At 44.5% G+C, this 15347-nt stretch overlaps 2 protein-coding genes across 9 annotated transcripts in view; both read left to right on the forward strand.

Annotated features, from left to right (window-relative positions):
- Nucleotides 1-13408, forward strand: part of LOC311099114 (transcriptional repressor p66-alpha-like) — a 22688-nt gene extending 9280 nt beyond the window's left edge. The window contains exons 2-11 of one of the 8 annotated variants that reach the window (XM_084139759.1): nt 73-624; nt 2069-2216; nt 2402-2530; nt 2879-2956; nt 3055-3183; nt 3509-3724; nt 8302-8575; nt 9268-9707; nt 9888-10128; nt 10899-13408. In XM_084139759.1, the coding sequence (XP_083995885.1) occupies nt 77-624; nt 2069-2216; nt 2402-2530; nt 2879-2956; nt 3055-3183; nt 3509-3724; nt 8302-8575; nt 9268-9707; nt 9888-10128; nt 10899-11035 (2340 nt within the window). In that variant the 5' untranslated portion in view covers nt 73-76 and the 3' untranslated portion in view covers nt 11036-13408. Of the gene's footprint in view, nt 1-72; nt 625-2068; nt 2217-2401; nt 2552-2878; nt 2957-3054; nt 3184-3508; nt 3725-8301; nt 8576-9267; nt 9708-9887; nt 10129-10898 lie in introns of all 8 variants that reach the window. The other 7 variants (XM_084139761.1, XM_084139758.1, XM_084139760.1 and 4 more) reach the window with 7 other exon arrangements.
- Nucleotides 13409-13596: 188 nt separating this feature from the next.
- LOC311098615 (NADH dehydrogenase [ubiquinone] 1 alpha subcomplex subunit 13-like) lies at nt 13597-14963 on the forward strand. The gene is made up of 5 exons (XM_084139147.1): nt 13597-13714; nt 14045-14123; nt 14245-14316; nt 14444-14513; nt 14706-14963. The coding sequence occupies exons 1-5, from the start codon at nt 13621-13623 to the stop codon at nt 14823-14825; spliced, it is 435 nt and encodes a 144-aa protein (XP_083995273.1). The 5' UTR covers nt 13597-13620; the 3' UTR covers nt 14826-14963.
- Nucleotides 14964-15347: the final 384 nt, after the last annotated feature.

Raw genomic sequence — 15347 nt, forward strand, 5'->3', positions numbered from 1 at the left:
TATCTATTGACGTCAGCTTTGTCTATTCCAGTGAATGGCTGACCAACTCTTCTTCTCTCCTTATCTTTGTAGGGGGATGTCTGAGGAGGCTGTTCGTCAGACACGCAGCCAGAAGAGGGCGCTGGGGAGGGAAATCCCACCCCCTGATTCTGAAGCCCCTCCCACTGAGTCTGACAGCAAAAAGCTCAAACTAGACGGGGCCGAGACTGGAGCTCCGGACCAGGATCATGAGAGCCCAAATAAACCACAACCCGAAACCACAAAGGATGACAAGGACCTGGTTAAACCTCTGGTTAAGCCTGTGGTTCAGCCTGAGAAGGTAACGGAACCAGAACTACCCCGGTTAACATTACCGTTAGTGTTACCATCACAACCAGCAAATGAGCAAGAGCAGGACCCGGCCCTGAAACAATCAGAACAGAGCTTAGAGAACCGGACTGAGCGTAATGACCGCAGCGACCAGGTAAGGGTGAAGAGTGAGATGCATCTAGATGGGCAGAACCGGACTGTGCGGTCAGAGCCGAAGGTGGCCAGCAGTATGATGACGTCAACGGAGGTGAAGGCTACCATTAAAGTGGAGGTCCAGACAGGAGAGCAGGCTCTGGACATGAGCACCTCTAGAGGGTGAGAACAAACTGTTTTTATTCTCTTAAAAACTGATGCGAGATCAGCTCCTTTTACTCTAGTACTAGTAGTAGCATTTACTCTATGCCATTTAAAACAGACTTCAGATCAGTTTCCCCCAATAAACAAAAGTTTTAGAATTCGTGGGGAAGGGGAGGGGGGCGGTGCAGTCTCCAAAATAAATATGTCCTTCAAAATTTCCCGTCTGACCCTCCCTCCTTTTTCCCCTCTCACTACCTGAACCCTAAAGGGCTCCACGGATCCGGAGCCGACTGAGCTTTGTTTGCGTAGCTCTCTATGTACTTTTGTGCGGCTGAATTTTTGGAACGTGAGAAACTGTGAAATCACTGTGGAGAGCCTTTAAAACTCCCCTCCACGAAATGAAGCCTGTGTGTCATAAACCGGTTCCAACTGGCTGTTGCCATGGTTTCCACTGTGGAAGGAACAGCGAGGGGAGGGGGGCAGAGTGAGAGGCAGGGTCACGTGATGATGCCTGAGTGGAAGGTCATGTGACCTGCTTTGGAAGAGTGATTAATCCACAGGAAGTGGTGATGGTGCTGTTAAACCCTGGGAAGGAGACACACTCAAGGTGCTAAGGAGGAGGAGGCTGGTTGTCCCTCCTTACTCATTAAACATTCTTTTAATGCCCACTTTTGAGAATTTACAATTTGTCTCATTAGAATTTGTAATTTACTCTACGTCACACTTTAAACTGGGTAATTCATATCCATACAAGTTTACAGCAATAAAATACATTTCATTGATGCTATTCAAACTCAAACAGCCACTGGCCCACCCACGTCTAACATACAACAGATATAAATGGTAGCCTTCCAATAGAGACACGGCTTGTCTAGGTGTGAGGTGTTTATAACGCAGTTCCCTCCTACTCCTTATCATGTTAACACAGCTTTATGTTTCCTGGTAAGAAGAAGAGGGTGAGGGGGAAGGGGGCCATTTCTGCGGACGGTTATCTGATAGTAGAGACTGTAGATGACAGAGAACTGATCCAAACAGTTCCCTCTTGAATATCTTCCCCTGTTCCCTCGGTCCCAAAAGATCCCTGTTCTTTAACGGATCAAATCAAATGTATTTAGAAAGTCCTTTTTACATCAGCAGAAACCTAAAGCCTAAAACCCCAAACTGCAAGCAATGCAGATGTAACACTCTTTAATGACTTGATAATGTGCTGTACATATCATATCCATGAGTAGGCCTACATTATTAGTTAATCTGTGGCATGCAAAGAGGCTAGCAAGGTGCCACCTATATCTCTCTTATTCTAGAGGTGCCACTTTGTGAGAAGTAAAACTACAGAAGATATTATGAATGACTTGTTACCACCTTGTGGACAACATGGGTTACTACACTTCTCTCTACACCTTTTCAGATTCAATGTAAACCACTTTCTTCTTCTTTTCCTTCTTCCGTCTTCTTCGATTAGCTCCATAAAGAGCGAGAAGCGTCCCCCGTCCCTAGATGATGATGATGATGATGATGATGATGTAATCATCCTGTCGGATAACGACTCCTGCAGTCCGCCGATGAACGGCTTGAACCACTTCAATGAGCTGGACACAGACCTACTCATGGTTAGTGAAAGAGCTATACCATACTTTCTCTGACCCTCCCATGATGTTCCTCATACCAGTCTCTTTCTATGGTCTTCTGATCCTAGATCAGCACTCCTACGCTTTGTGGATTGAAGCTCTGATCTCTTTATGCTGCACTGGTCTTTCTCTTTGGTCTAACTGGTCTTTATCTGTTGTCTGTGTAGAAGAGCAGGCCAGAGGAGAGGGATCGCATCATCAAACAGTTGAAGGAGGAGCTGAGACTGGAGGAGGCCAAGCTGGTGCTGCTGAAGAAACTACGCCAGAGCCAGATACAGAAGGATGCGTTGCAGAAGGTATGGACACATGTAGCCAAGGTGAGCTGGACTCACTCTGTCGCGATGAGGTAGCCCTGGCTGCCACTTAAAATCAGTGTCCCCCTCGCCCAGGAGGGAATTTGGTTTCCCAGAGCGGAAGACTGGAGTTCAGATCCCAGTCTCTCACAGACACAGACACTGATACAGACACTGATACAGACACTGATACAGACACTGATACAGACAAACCCATATACACAAATACAGACAAAGCCACACAGGCCAACACAAATACATTCACCCAGATGCATAACTCCGCACACTTACCAATAGACACACACAAACACATACACAACTCATTCTCTCCATCTCTGTCTTGTTCCACAGCCTTCAGGATTGTCGGGTTCTGCGGCTCCACCATCTCTGATCCGGGGATCCATCACAGCCAGTAAAGGCTCCCAGCAGGTCAGTCACCTGTCTCACACAAACAAGCTTTAATTCACAAACAAGTTTATCATGTTAACCATGTTTCTGTTTATTGCATCATTTCATTTCATCCCAAGGTGGTGTCAGGTAGGAGTTTGGGCACAGTCATTCCTCCTCCTCTGGTGAGGGGTGGGCAGCAGATCTCCTCCAAACATGGCTCCCACAACTCCCAGATCATCATGCCACCCCTGGTCAGAGGGGCACTGGTAAGACAGGCCACAATCTACCTGCCAAACTGGTCATCAGCTGATATCAATACTCAAAATGACTGAGTTTTGTGTCTTAGACTATGCTCACCTGTTTTCTTTTCTCTCTCTCTCTGTCTCTGTGTCCCATTCCCCTCCCTATCTCTCCACCCTCCTCCACATATTACTGCTTTGTCCCTATAATTGTTCTGTGCTCTGTTGACTGTCCCTTGTCCTTTCCTATATGTCCTCTGTCTGACCTATGTTGGCCCCCTCTATCCCTGCCCTGCCCTCTTCTCCTCCTCTGTCCACTCTCTCCCCTGTCCCCCATGTGTGTCCCGGGTAGCCAATCGCTGTGTCTCCCCAGCAGATCCAGTCTCTCCGGCAGCAGCAGCAACAGCAGCTGTCAGGGTCTGTCTCAGGGGTCTCTGGCCCCCCTCCTCTGCTGCTGGCCCCCAGGGCCAACGTACCCGGCTCTCAGGCCCAGAGAGGCCTCATGCAGTCAGGCCTCATCAGGGTGGGCAACGTCAACAACGCCAGCCTGCTGGTCAACATCTCACAGGTGGGTCAGAGGTTTATCATTTCTGGGTAACAATTAAGTCACTTACTGCAATAGTTTTCCATTAAAATGGTCAAAAATAAACAACAACTATTTCTCAAGGAATAATTTAGCTATGACTGTCTGGGATTGGTCTGAGAGGTGAGAGGGAGAGCACCAAATCTTTGCAAGAACCACAGTGTGGACAAAGATTATAGAACTAACCTAAGATAGTTCATCTGTGTCTTTTCCAATGGGAGCAAATGAAGCACAGTGGGCAGAACAAGCAAGGAGTTGGGCAGAGCCAAGCACGAACTAGCTCGATCCTATTGGTGTGTCTTAGCATTTAATTGCATATTTCCGTTAGGGAACGTCAACTCTTTGCGTGCAAGAACTCAATTTGGCCTTGCGCTCCTTCTAAACAATGCAATAAATTTTTTTGTAAAACAAATATTCTACTTTTGGGAACAGGAAACTGTATTGAGATCGGATTTTTCATCGATGAGAAAATCAGCAGAATGTCGGCCCATCTAGCTCCATCTCCTCCCTCTGCCCGCCAATGGACTTCCTCTCATCACCATATTTGGTGGTGAGTGGAAGTTCTAAATGGATGCTTCAGATTTATACCCCCTGTGAAGTATCTGGGTTTCCTCTTTTTATCTGTGGTGTGGATCAATCCACCAGTACGTAGGGGCCTAATGGGAGGGATATGTAACCTGAAATTAGCTGTTATGCGCTATGCAAATAACACGGCAGGTAGCCTTATAGTTAGAGAATTCTGTAGGCTTTTTGAATGGACTTCAATGGGCAAAAACGTATCACAATGGTTTTCAGCGCAAAAACTTAATGAAATGCATCTAGCAGAAGTAAATTCATCCACAAACACAAATATAATTTTTTATAAATCTTATATGACCGCATTTTCATGAATTTGATGATATAATCGTCAAGCCCATTCAAAAGACCAGGGACATTCTTGAGGGAAACCTGTTTCAGTCTTGTGGTCCTCTGTAGCTCAATTGGTAGAGCATAGCACTTGTAACGCCAGGGTAGTGGGTTCGATCCCCGGGACCACCCATATGTAAAAATGTATGCGCACATGACTGTAAGTCGCTTTGGATAAAAGCGTCTGCTAAATGGTTTATTATTATTATTATTATTATTATTACATGAATGCGGAAGTATGACGTAGGAACGCGTCACTTGCACAGGGTATTGGCAGGTTTGGAACTCTCTTTGTGATTGGTCTATTAACTTATGGCAGTGGCTGCGAATAGGAGTTTTCGACTCCGCCCCTCCGGAAACCTCTTTCTCAAAGCTAAGGATCCAGATCACGTTCGGCACACAAAAACAATCAGCGTTTTGTGATGTAGGATAATCTTTATACAGTGCCTTGCAAAAGTATTCATCCCCCTTGGCGTTTTTCCTATTTTGTTGCAATACAACCTGTAATTTAAATAGATTTTTATTTGGATTTCATGTAATGGACATACACAAAATAGTCAAAATTGGTGAAGTGAAATGAAAAAAATAACTTGTTTCAAAAAATCTAAAAAATAAGTAACGGAAAAGTGGTGCGTGCATATGTATTCACCCCCTTTGCTATGAAGCCCCTAAATAAGATCTGGTGCAACCAATTACCTTCAGAAGTCACATAATTAGTTAAATAAAGTCCACCTGTGTGCAATCTAAGTGTCACATGATCTGTCACATGATCTCAGTATATATACACCTGTTCTGAAAGGCCCCAGAGTCTGCAACACCACTAAGCAAGGGGCACCACCAAGCAAGTGGCACCATGAAGACCAAGGAGCTCTCCAAACAGGTCAGAGACAAAGTTGTGGAGAATCAGGGTTGGGTTATAAAAAAATATCTGAAACTTTGAACATCCCACGGAGCACCATTATATCCATTATTTAAAAATGGAAAGAATATGGCTCCACAACAAACCTGCCAAGAGAGGGCCGCCCACTAAAACTCACGGACCAAGCAAGGAGGGCATTAATCAGAGGCAACAAAGAGACCAAAGATAACCCTGAAGGAGCTGCAAAGCTCCACTGCGGAGATTGGAGTATCTTTCCATAGGACCACTTTAAGCCGTACACTCCACAGAGCTGGACTTTATGGAAGAGTGCCCAGAAAAAAGACATTGCTTAAAGAAAAAAATAAGGAAACACGTTTGGTGTTCACCAAAAGGCATGTGGGAGACTCACCAAACATATGGAAGAAGGTACTCTGATCAGATGAGACTAAAATTGAGCTTTTTGGCCATCAAGGAAAACGCTATGTCTGGCGCAAACCCATCACCCCGAGAACACCATCCCCACAGTGAAGCATGGTGGTGGCAGCAGCATCATGCTGTGGGGATGTTTTTCATCGGCAGGGACTGGGAAACTGGTCAGAATTGAAGGAATGATGGATGGCGCTAAATACAGGGAAATTCTTGAGGGAAACCTGTTTCAGTCTTCCAGAGATTTGAGGTTCACCTTTCAGCAGGACAATGACCCTAAGCATACTGCTAAAGCAACACTTGAATGGTTTAAGGGGAAACATTTAAATGTCTTGGAATGGCCTAGTCAAAGCCCAGACCTCAATCCAATTGAGAATCTGTGGTATGACTTAAAGATTGCTGTACACCAGCGGAACCCATCCAACTTGAAAGAGCTGGAGCAGTTTTGCCTTGAAGAATGGGCAAAAATCCCAGTGGCTAGATCTGCCAAGCTTATAGAGACATACCCCAAGAGACTTGCAGCTGTAATTGCTGCAAAAGGTGGCTCTACAAAGTATTGACTTTGGGGGGGTGAATAGTTATGCACGCTCAAGTTTTCTGTTTTTTTTGTCTTATTTCTTGTTTGTTTCACAATAAAAAATATGTTGCATCTTCAAAGTGGTAGGCATGTTGTGTAAATCAAATGATACAAAATCAATTTTAATTCCAGGTTGTGAGGCAACAAAATAGGAAAAATGCCAAGGGGGGTGAATACTTTCGCAAGCCACTAGATGCTGCCATATTGTAGCCATCAGCCAGAGTTCCTGAAAAAATAACACTACTACTTTGACTGCCTGTTTATGTCTTGCTTGTGTTGGATATGCTTGCCTAAATAACTGCATGTAACTCAGCAGCTAAGAAGAACATGGAATCGCTAGACCTCCTGTGTGTTGTGCTTATTTTTGCAATACTGTTACAACAGGCAACAAAGTTTGTACGAACATGTCAATCCTCCCGAGTGGCGCAGTGGTCTAAGGCACTGCATTGCAGTGCTAGCTGTGCCACTAGAGATCCTGGTTCGAATCCAGGCTCTGTCGTAGCCGGCCGCGACCGGGAGACCCCATGGGGCGGCGCACAATTGGCCCAGCGTCATCCAGGGTAGGGGAGGGAATGGCTGGCAGGGATGTAGCTCAGTTGGTAGAGCATGGCGTTTGCAACGCCAGGGTTGTGGATTCGATTCCCACAGGGGGTATGAAAAATAAAAATAAAAATATATGCACTCAAAACTGTAAGTCGCTCTGGATAAGAGCGTCTGCAAAAAAAATAAAAAATTCATGTCTTTTGTGTACAACATGTAAATAGCTGCATTTAGCCTAAACTCCCCTCCTGAAAAAATAATTGATTATTTAATGTTCTTGATGGTCACAGCTTTGTAGAACCAAAACAAACACATGCCTCTACTCGGCACTTAAACTCAAACTATTCGTTTGGGTGGCTGCTGCAGTTTGCATATTGTGCTAATCTCTCTCTCGCAGCAGTCAAGCCGAGAGCATTCCGCCAAGAGTCGTTCACAATCTAGTCCGGTTGCGGCCGCCATTAGACATCTTTCCAAAGCTATCAATAAATAATCTTATTTGTATTCTTAGCAATCACAAATGTACAAATGTATGGTGTCAACATATTGCACGCAATAACTTTTTGCATGCATACTTTTAGCAATTTCTAATTAGCCAGCTAGCTAGCTAGTATGGATTGGAGTTTAGTCCATTAGCTAGCAAACAACTCAAGACTGTTGCATCTTTTCTGGCCTTCCCTCTACAGTGTGCATACGAACTGGAGCCAGCTAAGTAGCTAGCGCTTTTGCATAATCTCTAGCTTCAGGCATGTGCAGACAGTAGAGATGAGGTTCTCCCCTCGAGGCTAGAGAATCATAGTGGTGCAATTGTGACTTGCAGATTTGATTCAATCAATCCAATTGCATTCACACATTGGGTTTATTGAATCACTCAAGCTTAGCTTCCTCTAGATCAGGGCTGCCCAACCCTCTTCCTGGAGATCTACCGTCCTGTGGGTTTTCAGTCCAACCATAATTTAACACATCTGATTCTACTTATTAGCTGCTCAACAAGACCTTAACTAGCTGAATCAGATATGATCAATTAGGGTTGGACTGAAAACCTATAGGACAGTAGATCTCCAGGAAGAGGGTTAGGCAGCCCTGATCTAGAGGATAGACCTGAATTTGCAACAGTTTTGATTAATCTGATCTGACATGCAGTATTTTCTTGACTTCAAACCTCACTTGGACACCTTCTTTCCACACTTGTCTCCTCTATTTCACTATTCCTTCCCTCCTACCCCCTTCTTTCTCCCTCATCCCACTCTCTCCCAGGCCTCCACAACCAACATGAAGGGTTCTTCTATCACCTCCCAGTCTGGAAACAGCAGTGTGTCTGTGGTCAACGTGAACGACTCTCCTGCCGCCCGTCAGGCCGCGGCTAAGCTCGCCCTGCGTAAACAGCTGGAGAAGACCCTTCTGGAGATTCCTCCTCCCAAACCTCTCGCCCCAGAGCTCAACTTCCTGCCCTCGGCGGCCAACAACGAGTTCATCTACCTGGTGGGTCTGGAGGACGTGGTGCAGAACCTGCTGGACTCCATGATGAGAGGTACAAGACCTATTACACTGGTATTAACTCTACATTACCCAATACCATGGTTTCCCAACCCTCTCCTCTGGTCCCCCCCAGACGTTTCACAGTTTATTTTTAACCCTAATCTGGCACACCTGATTTATATTAGTCAACTAATCATCAAGCCTTTGACTAAATTGAAATGGGTGTGCCAATTTTTAGCGTTAAAACAAAAATGTGAAACATCTGGGGGGGCCCCGAGGAGAGGGTTAGGAAACCCTGGTATAGGGTGATATAGAGTTAATACCAGCGTTAAAGGGTGTCCGAGGTGCAAACACACTACACTGTTATAAACAAGCACACTACACTGTTATAAACAAGCACACTACACTGTTATAAACAAGCACACTACACTGTTATAAACAAGCACACTACACTGTTATAAACACTGTATATCACTACTAAACCATCACCAGCGGTACAAAATATTTTGCTGGTATGAACACTGTTACATTACAGCATTCCGTCAGCAAAGTTACATAAACACGTATTTTACACTTACAGACACTTCATTACACAGTAATATCACCTCACAGAGGGCATACCCTAACATTACAATACTGCTCAGATGGGTTTCCTCCAGCAGTATTTGATCATTAGGCTTTATATTGAAACCAGTGTTCTTCTGTTCTCTGTCTAATCCCATTCATCCTGTCTGTCCTCCCCAGCTAAAACAGGTATGCCCCCGGACAAGCCTGCCATCAAAGAGCCCTTCACCTGCATCCAGTGCAGCACCGACTTTACCTGCCGCTGGAGACAGGACAAGGCCAAGGGTGGGACCATCCTCTGTGCTGACTGCATGTCCTCCAATCAGAAGAAAGCCCTGAAGGCTGAGCACACCAATAGGCTGAAGGCTGCGTTCGTCAAGGCCCTGCAGCAGGAGCAGGAGATAGAGCAGCGGATCCTCCAGCAGGCCGCCTCCCCTGTCTCTCACACCCCCTCCTCCTCTTCCTCCTCCTCATCCTCTTCTCCATCGGTGATGTCCCAGCAGCTGAAGCAGGTTCAGGCCCAGGCCAGGGCCTCGTCTCTGCAGCACCAGCACCTTCACCATCACCAGCAGCAGAACAGAGGACATAGCATCGCACGCCACCACTCCAACATAAAACAGGTAGGGGTGTCACACTTCTCAACAGTTCCCTGAAACTGTCATATCACCACCAGAGCCACTCCATCAATTAGATACAGACGGTTATAAGATGATCGTACATACATACAGTATGGTTCCCTTGGCTTGTGTGGTCTGTTCTTGTCACTCAATATTCTATATCTTCTTTCTCCCTCTCCCCAGAGCCCTCAGGGCCAGGTCTCCCGTGGCGGTGTCCCGTCGGTGGGGGCGAGGGGCGTGTCCCACTCCTTCTCCTCCTCCTCCTCTCAGCTGCAGAGCGCCGTGGCTGCTGCGGCCTTGGTCAGCCGGCCAGGTAAGCATGCCCCTGTGCGCCCCGCTGCCCAGGGTTCTAAGGGCAGCTCCAGTGGGAACAGCAGCAGAGCCCAAGCCACTGCATGGAGGAAGCAGAACAACATCAACACAGGTAGACTCTAATACCGACCGGGCCCCCAACCAACCAACCCACCACACCACACTGCCCCCCAGCCTCTACCTCTACACACTCAACTTTGTGCTTCCCTTTGGGTGTTTGCTGATCTGAGGGAAACGGATAGGTGTAAGCAAAATGGCCGAAGCTCGTCTAAACCTACTGGAGCTTCCTAGGTGGAGTCATCACCATAATGTTTACACCTAAGCCAAGGGGATAGGGATTGTTTTTGGACTAGGCATCTCACTTCTCTGTGGGAGAATCTCAATAGGGGGAGGTGAGGAGAGCTAGTCATGGAGTCCAAGGAGAACCCCAGCCACCAGAAGGACTGAAGCAGTAAGGAGACAGAGCATTGAGGGGTATAGAGGGAGAATCTCAATTGCATACTCCTTGCATCCTCTCTCCTCGCCTCCTCAAAACCCATTGGAGGAGAAGGTCAGAGGGGAGGTACCTCTGGCTTTCTCATCCAATGGGTTTTGAGAAGGAGGCGAGAAGAGAGGATGCAAGGAGTATGCAATTGAGATTCTCCCTCTATACCCCTCAATGCTCTGTCTCCTTACTGCTTCAGTCCTTCTGGTGGCTGGGGTTCTCCTTGGACTCCATGACTAGCTCTCCTCACCTCCCCCTAGAGTAGAGTTAGTCCATGTTTTCCCTGCTTTGAGATGAATGTTATTTACGCGTGAGTGTGGTTTTGTGCGCCTGTGTGTGTCATTATGCTCAGTGTACTCTCCTGGTCAGAGACTGACCTCTCCCCTCTCTCTCTGCAGGTGTGACCATGGCCTACGTGAACCCCAGTCTGCCAGTCCATAAGACCTCGTCCACAGTGGACGCCCGTCAGAGAGAGTACCTCCTGGACATGATCCCCTCGCGCCCCATCTCCCAGACAGCTAACACATGGAAATAATCATCTCATTCATTACCATTATCAATAACCATTAGCTACTGTTGTCAATGCCAACAATACAGCCCCTCCCCCCCGTGAGGACAGTTATGGAAACGCGCAGCCTCCAAACCTTTGAGGAGAAGCATTCTCAAGAAAAAAATGTGCTAGTGTTTTTGTTTCTCTTATGTTGTCTTTCAAGTCTATTGTTTCTCATGAGGCTCACCGATGTTTGATCAGTGTGCATAAACAGCAATTTACACCGGAGCAAAAAAAGAACTGCGTAAAGGGCTTCCTTCCATATGTTCGTCAGCCATGATGTCTGTGAGTTTATGATGGCTTGAGAATGTTGCTTTTCTCTCAAGAACATAAGTTGGCGTTCTGCCGACCATGGAAACGATGGACAGCTCTTTACCTATTGGACAGAACTAGGAGCCGCTTGGCCCTCTGTCATCTTAGACTCAGCGAATGGGATGCAGACAAACTGTTGGGGTGTGGTCAAGGTGAAATTACTTGGAACTGTTTACTTCATATTCAAGAGTACCCTAAAAAAGATATAAGACAAAAAATATGATCTCCAATAAACATTCTCTTTAAGTTAAAAGAAACTGAGCAGTGATGTTTTCAGTGCATAACCTCAGTAACAGTTGATTTGGAATTTGTTTGTATTTACAGTAAGTTATTGGTTATTTTGGGGGACTGATGTATACATGAAAAATTCCTGTCATGATGTTGTGGTTTTAACAACTGAACAATTTATTCTAGCCTCATACATTTTTTTTTTGTGTGAATCCCCCCCCCCCCATGTATGTTATTAATCTACAGATACAGTATCTTCATTTGATCACCCTGTTGCAGGATAACTTTCTTACAACACAGGACATTTAAAACTTGTAGCATATTTGACATTTAAAAAAGCTTCTAAAGTTTAATTTCAGACTTGATTTTCCCTTACGACCAATGTATCAACCGTTACAAAAATGTCCATTAATTACAATCCATATAATAATTCAAATTTCCTGTTGCTGCAGGATTATTTTCTTGCTGTAGGAGACTGGCTCAAATTAAGATCCTACATCTGTATTTGCAGTTTGACAGAGCTGCTCCACACTCATGTTTCACATAAGCAGAACAAGTAGAGGATCTCTATATTATATTTTTGTCTGTAGCCTCTGCTTTGGTTTTCTATTATTCAATTCCAGGTTGTCCCGTAATATTAGTAATAACATGTCTGTAAAGAGAACCAATAGTATAATACAGTCTGTCTTGAATTACATGCAAACAGTTTCCGTGGAAGACATAAGATTCTAGAATCACAAGAGTCATATCACAGATGTGTTCCGATTTACATCTGTTCTATATGTTTTACACTGATTGTCGATTTCCCTGATAATTCAGTGAATTGTTTTTAAAGTTGTTTTTTTATCATTGATCAAAGTTTCCATATGTTTGCTGAAAAAGTGAAGAGTTATCAAGAATCATTACACTTTTTGAATTCGTCTGGAGAAAGTAGTTGAATATGGATAATATTTCAATTGGTTTATTATGCTCAAACCTACTGTATCAATCATGACACCAGTCATGTTACAAAATGTTCTCATCTGGGGATGAAAGAAAAGCGACTGCAGGTATTGTACATGCTCTGGGACATCTCAAGTTTAGGTTTCTGGTTGCCACATGTTGAAGCTGGGTTAGTTAAAGCAACCTTTTGGTGAATTTTAACAAATTTGAGATGTACAAAAGACTGAGGAGAGAATAGACATGTCTAATATTGAAATCACTCGTTAATTTTTGGGGGTTGGCATCATTTACATTTTTAGTCATTTAGCAGACGCTCTTATCCAGAGCGACTTACAGTGAGTGCATACATTTTCATACTGGCCCCCCATGGGAATCGAACCAACAACCCTGGCATTGCAAACACCATGCTCTACCAACTGAGCTACAGGGTACTCAGGACCAATAACTTGTATCCCAGACAGGCCTGTGGTGAGGTAACTGGATTGACAACACTTCCTCAAGTACATTTACATTTTACATTTTAGTCATTTAGCAGACGCTCTTATCCAGAGCGACTTACAGTTAGTGAGTACATACATTTTTCATACTGGCCCCCCATATAGTCTCATACTCCCTTTTCAGTTTTGTTTTGTTTTCTACTTCTGTAAAAGTTCCATAGGCCATCTGTGGTTTATAAAATAATTAACATATGGGTTGTCAAAATTGTTTGAGATTATTTTCAGATGCCATCATTCGGGTAGCTTGGGCTGTTAACTGTCAAGCTTAACCCTCTCATCCCTTTATGCATAATACAAACTGATGTTCCAATTTGTTTGGTAAAATTTTTCCCAGCTTCAGAAAGTAATAATAAAAATACACGTCATTTTAACCATTTTATTTGGTCTGAATGTGTCATTAAATTATTGATTATGCCAATCATAGCATGATTTTTTTTACAAGACTTGATTTTCCACGGCACTTTTGATCTGATTCGGCTGGAGGCGATAGAGTCCATTCAGCTCAGTTTCAGCTCCCGCTGCTGTCACGCTAGAAGAAGCAGAACAAGTTATGACGTCACGCTCGGGTCTGTTTTGGGGAAGGGGTGGAAGATGGCGGCGTCCAAGGTGAAGCAGGACATGCCTCCTCCGGGAGGTTATGGTCCCGTTGATTACAAGAGAAATCTCCCGAAAAGGGGACTCTCTGGTTAGTATACTAATTACATTTGTATTGCGTTAAGTTTAAAAGTTCTGAGTAGATCGGTTTATAGTCAGACCTGTGAAACAAGGGACGCTAGCTAGCTAGCTAATATCTTGCCAAGTTTAATCATTTGTGTGATATTGTTTATTGTAAAACAAAAAAAATAGTTGTTCCCCTGTTTGTTATCCCAGTACTGTATTTTCTTCACAAATGACGACCGACGTAGCACCACAAAGATACAATTCAATTACGTAATTATATGTGTAGCACAGACAGGGTTTGGAGATTATTATCTTGCTGATATAAATTGCTGACAGTGAATATTCTCATTTTCAGGGTATAGCATGCTCGCCATTGGAGTCGGTGTCATGTGTTTCGGTTATTGGAGACTCTTCAAATGGAACAGGGAGCGGAGGTAAGAATTGCCACAATGGAGTTAATGTCACTGTCATTGATTCATTGTACCAATTCATATCATTGAGATGGATTTATTGTTGGTTAATGACCTGCTGATATTTTCTGATGGTGTGTTGTAGGCGGTTGCAGATTGAGGAGCTGGAAGCAAGGATAGCTCTTCTGCCTTTGCTGCAAGCAGAGCAGGACCGGAGGTAAGATAAGCACCAACATTGACACACACACAATCAAATGCTACTTCAACCGGGGTAAAGGTGATTTACCCATTTTGTCCATGAATAATCCGTTGTTTTAGGAACTCTGAATTTGTTTTCCCACTAGGCAACTACGGATGCTGCGGGAGAATCTGGAGGAGGAAGCAGTCGTAATGAAAGATGTCCCCGGCTGGAAGGTAAAGACAGACGCTTGGTTTCATTTCAGTCTAGACAGACAGATGTTTGTTTTATTTGTCAATTGTCATGAAGCTGCAGATGGTTGTTTTTCTAAATGTTCTAGAATAAGCACTAAAATGGAAGCAAATAACTCTGCAATGCTGCTCGTTCTACAGTGATGAATACTAAGCTCCTCGTTTGTATGTATTTAGGTGGGCGAGAATGTCTTCCACACAGAACGCTGGGTGGCCCCCCTCACAGAGGAGCTGTTTAACCTTCGACCCCGGGAAGAGCTTCTACACAAGCGCTTTGGCTTCCTGTGGTACGTGTAGACGCCCCGCAGTCCAACCGTGTCACTACAGTAAACCTCGGCTACTATACCAGCCACAGCCACTACCCTGTTAACCTGAGTCCACAATTCAACACAGCTTGTAAATGTTCTATATTAAAGTGTTATTTTCTGTATCCCATACTGGTTCTGTCTGTTTTATATAATTACTGAAGGCATATTACAGGTTAAACAGGATCTTGAATGTATTCTGTTCGATATCCTACATATGGTTGTGTCATCAGGTTCAAGCAATTGTTGTTTTCACCTCGGCGCAAATTCATTTGCATAACAATGATAGTGTCTATCCAACATTTAAGCACATTTTCAAAGCACATAACCACATGGAGGAAGACCCAGCAATAGAAAAGGAAAACATTTTGTATTTCGGGCAATGTGTAAATTGCCTTTATTAACAATGGGTGTCTGTGCAGCCCCACACACTGCCTTCCAGCCCACATGGGCGGAGTGATTCTGTTGAGCGGTGCCAGACATTGGCTTCTCTTCAGACTCCTTTGAGCCTTTT

This window comes from Coregonus lavaretus (genome assembly GCF_964263955.1).
Source record: "Coregonus lavaretus genome assembly, chromosome: 23".
NCBI classification, from domain to species: domain Eukaryota; kingdom Metazoa; phylum Chordata; class Actinopteri; order Salmoniformes; family Salmonidae; genus Coregonus; species Coregonus lavaretus.

Bases quoted from the DNA above. Each gene is read 5' to 3' on its own strand.
- LOC311098615 (XM_084139147.1), top strand. From the start codon at position 13,621: ATGGCGGCGTCCAAGGTGAAGCAGGACATGCCTCCTCCGGGAGGTTAT. The intron at 14,124-14,244 runs GTAAGAATTGCC...GGTGTGTTGTAG, and splicing joins AAATGGAACAGGGAGCGGAG to GCGGTTGCAGATTGAGGAGC. The intron at 14,317-14,443 runs GTAAGATAAGCA...TTTTCCCACTAG, and splicing joins CAAGCAGAGCAGGACCGGAG to GCAACTACGGATGCTGCGGG.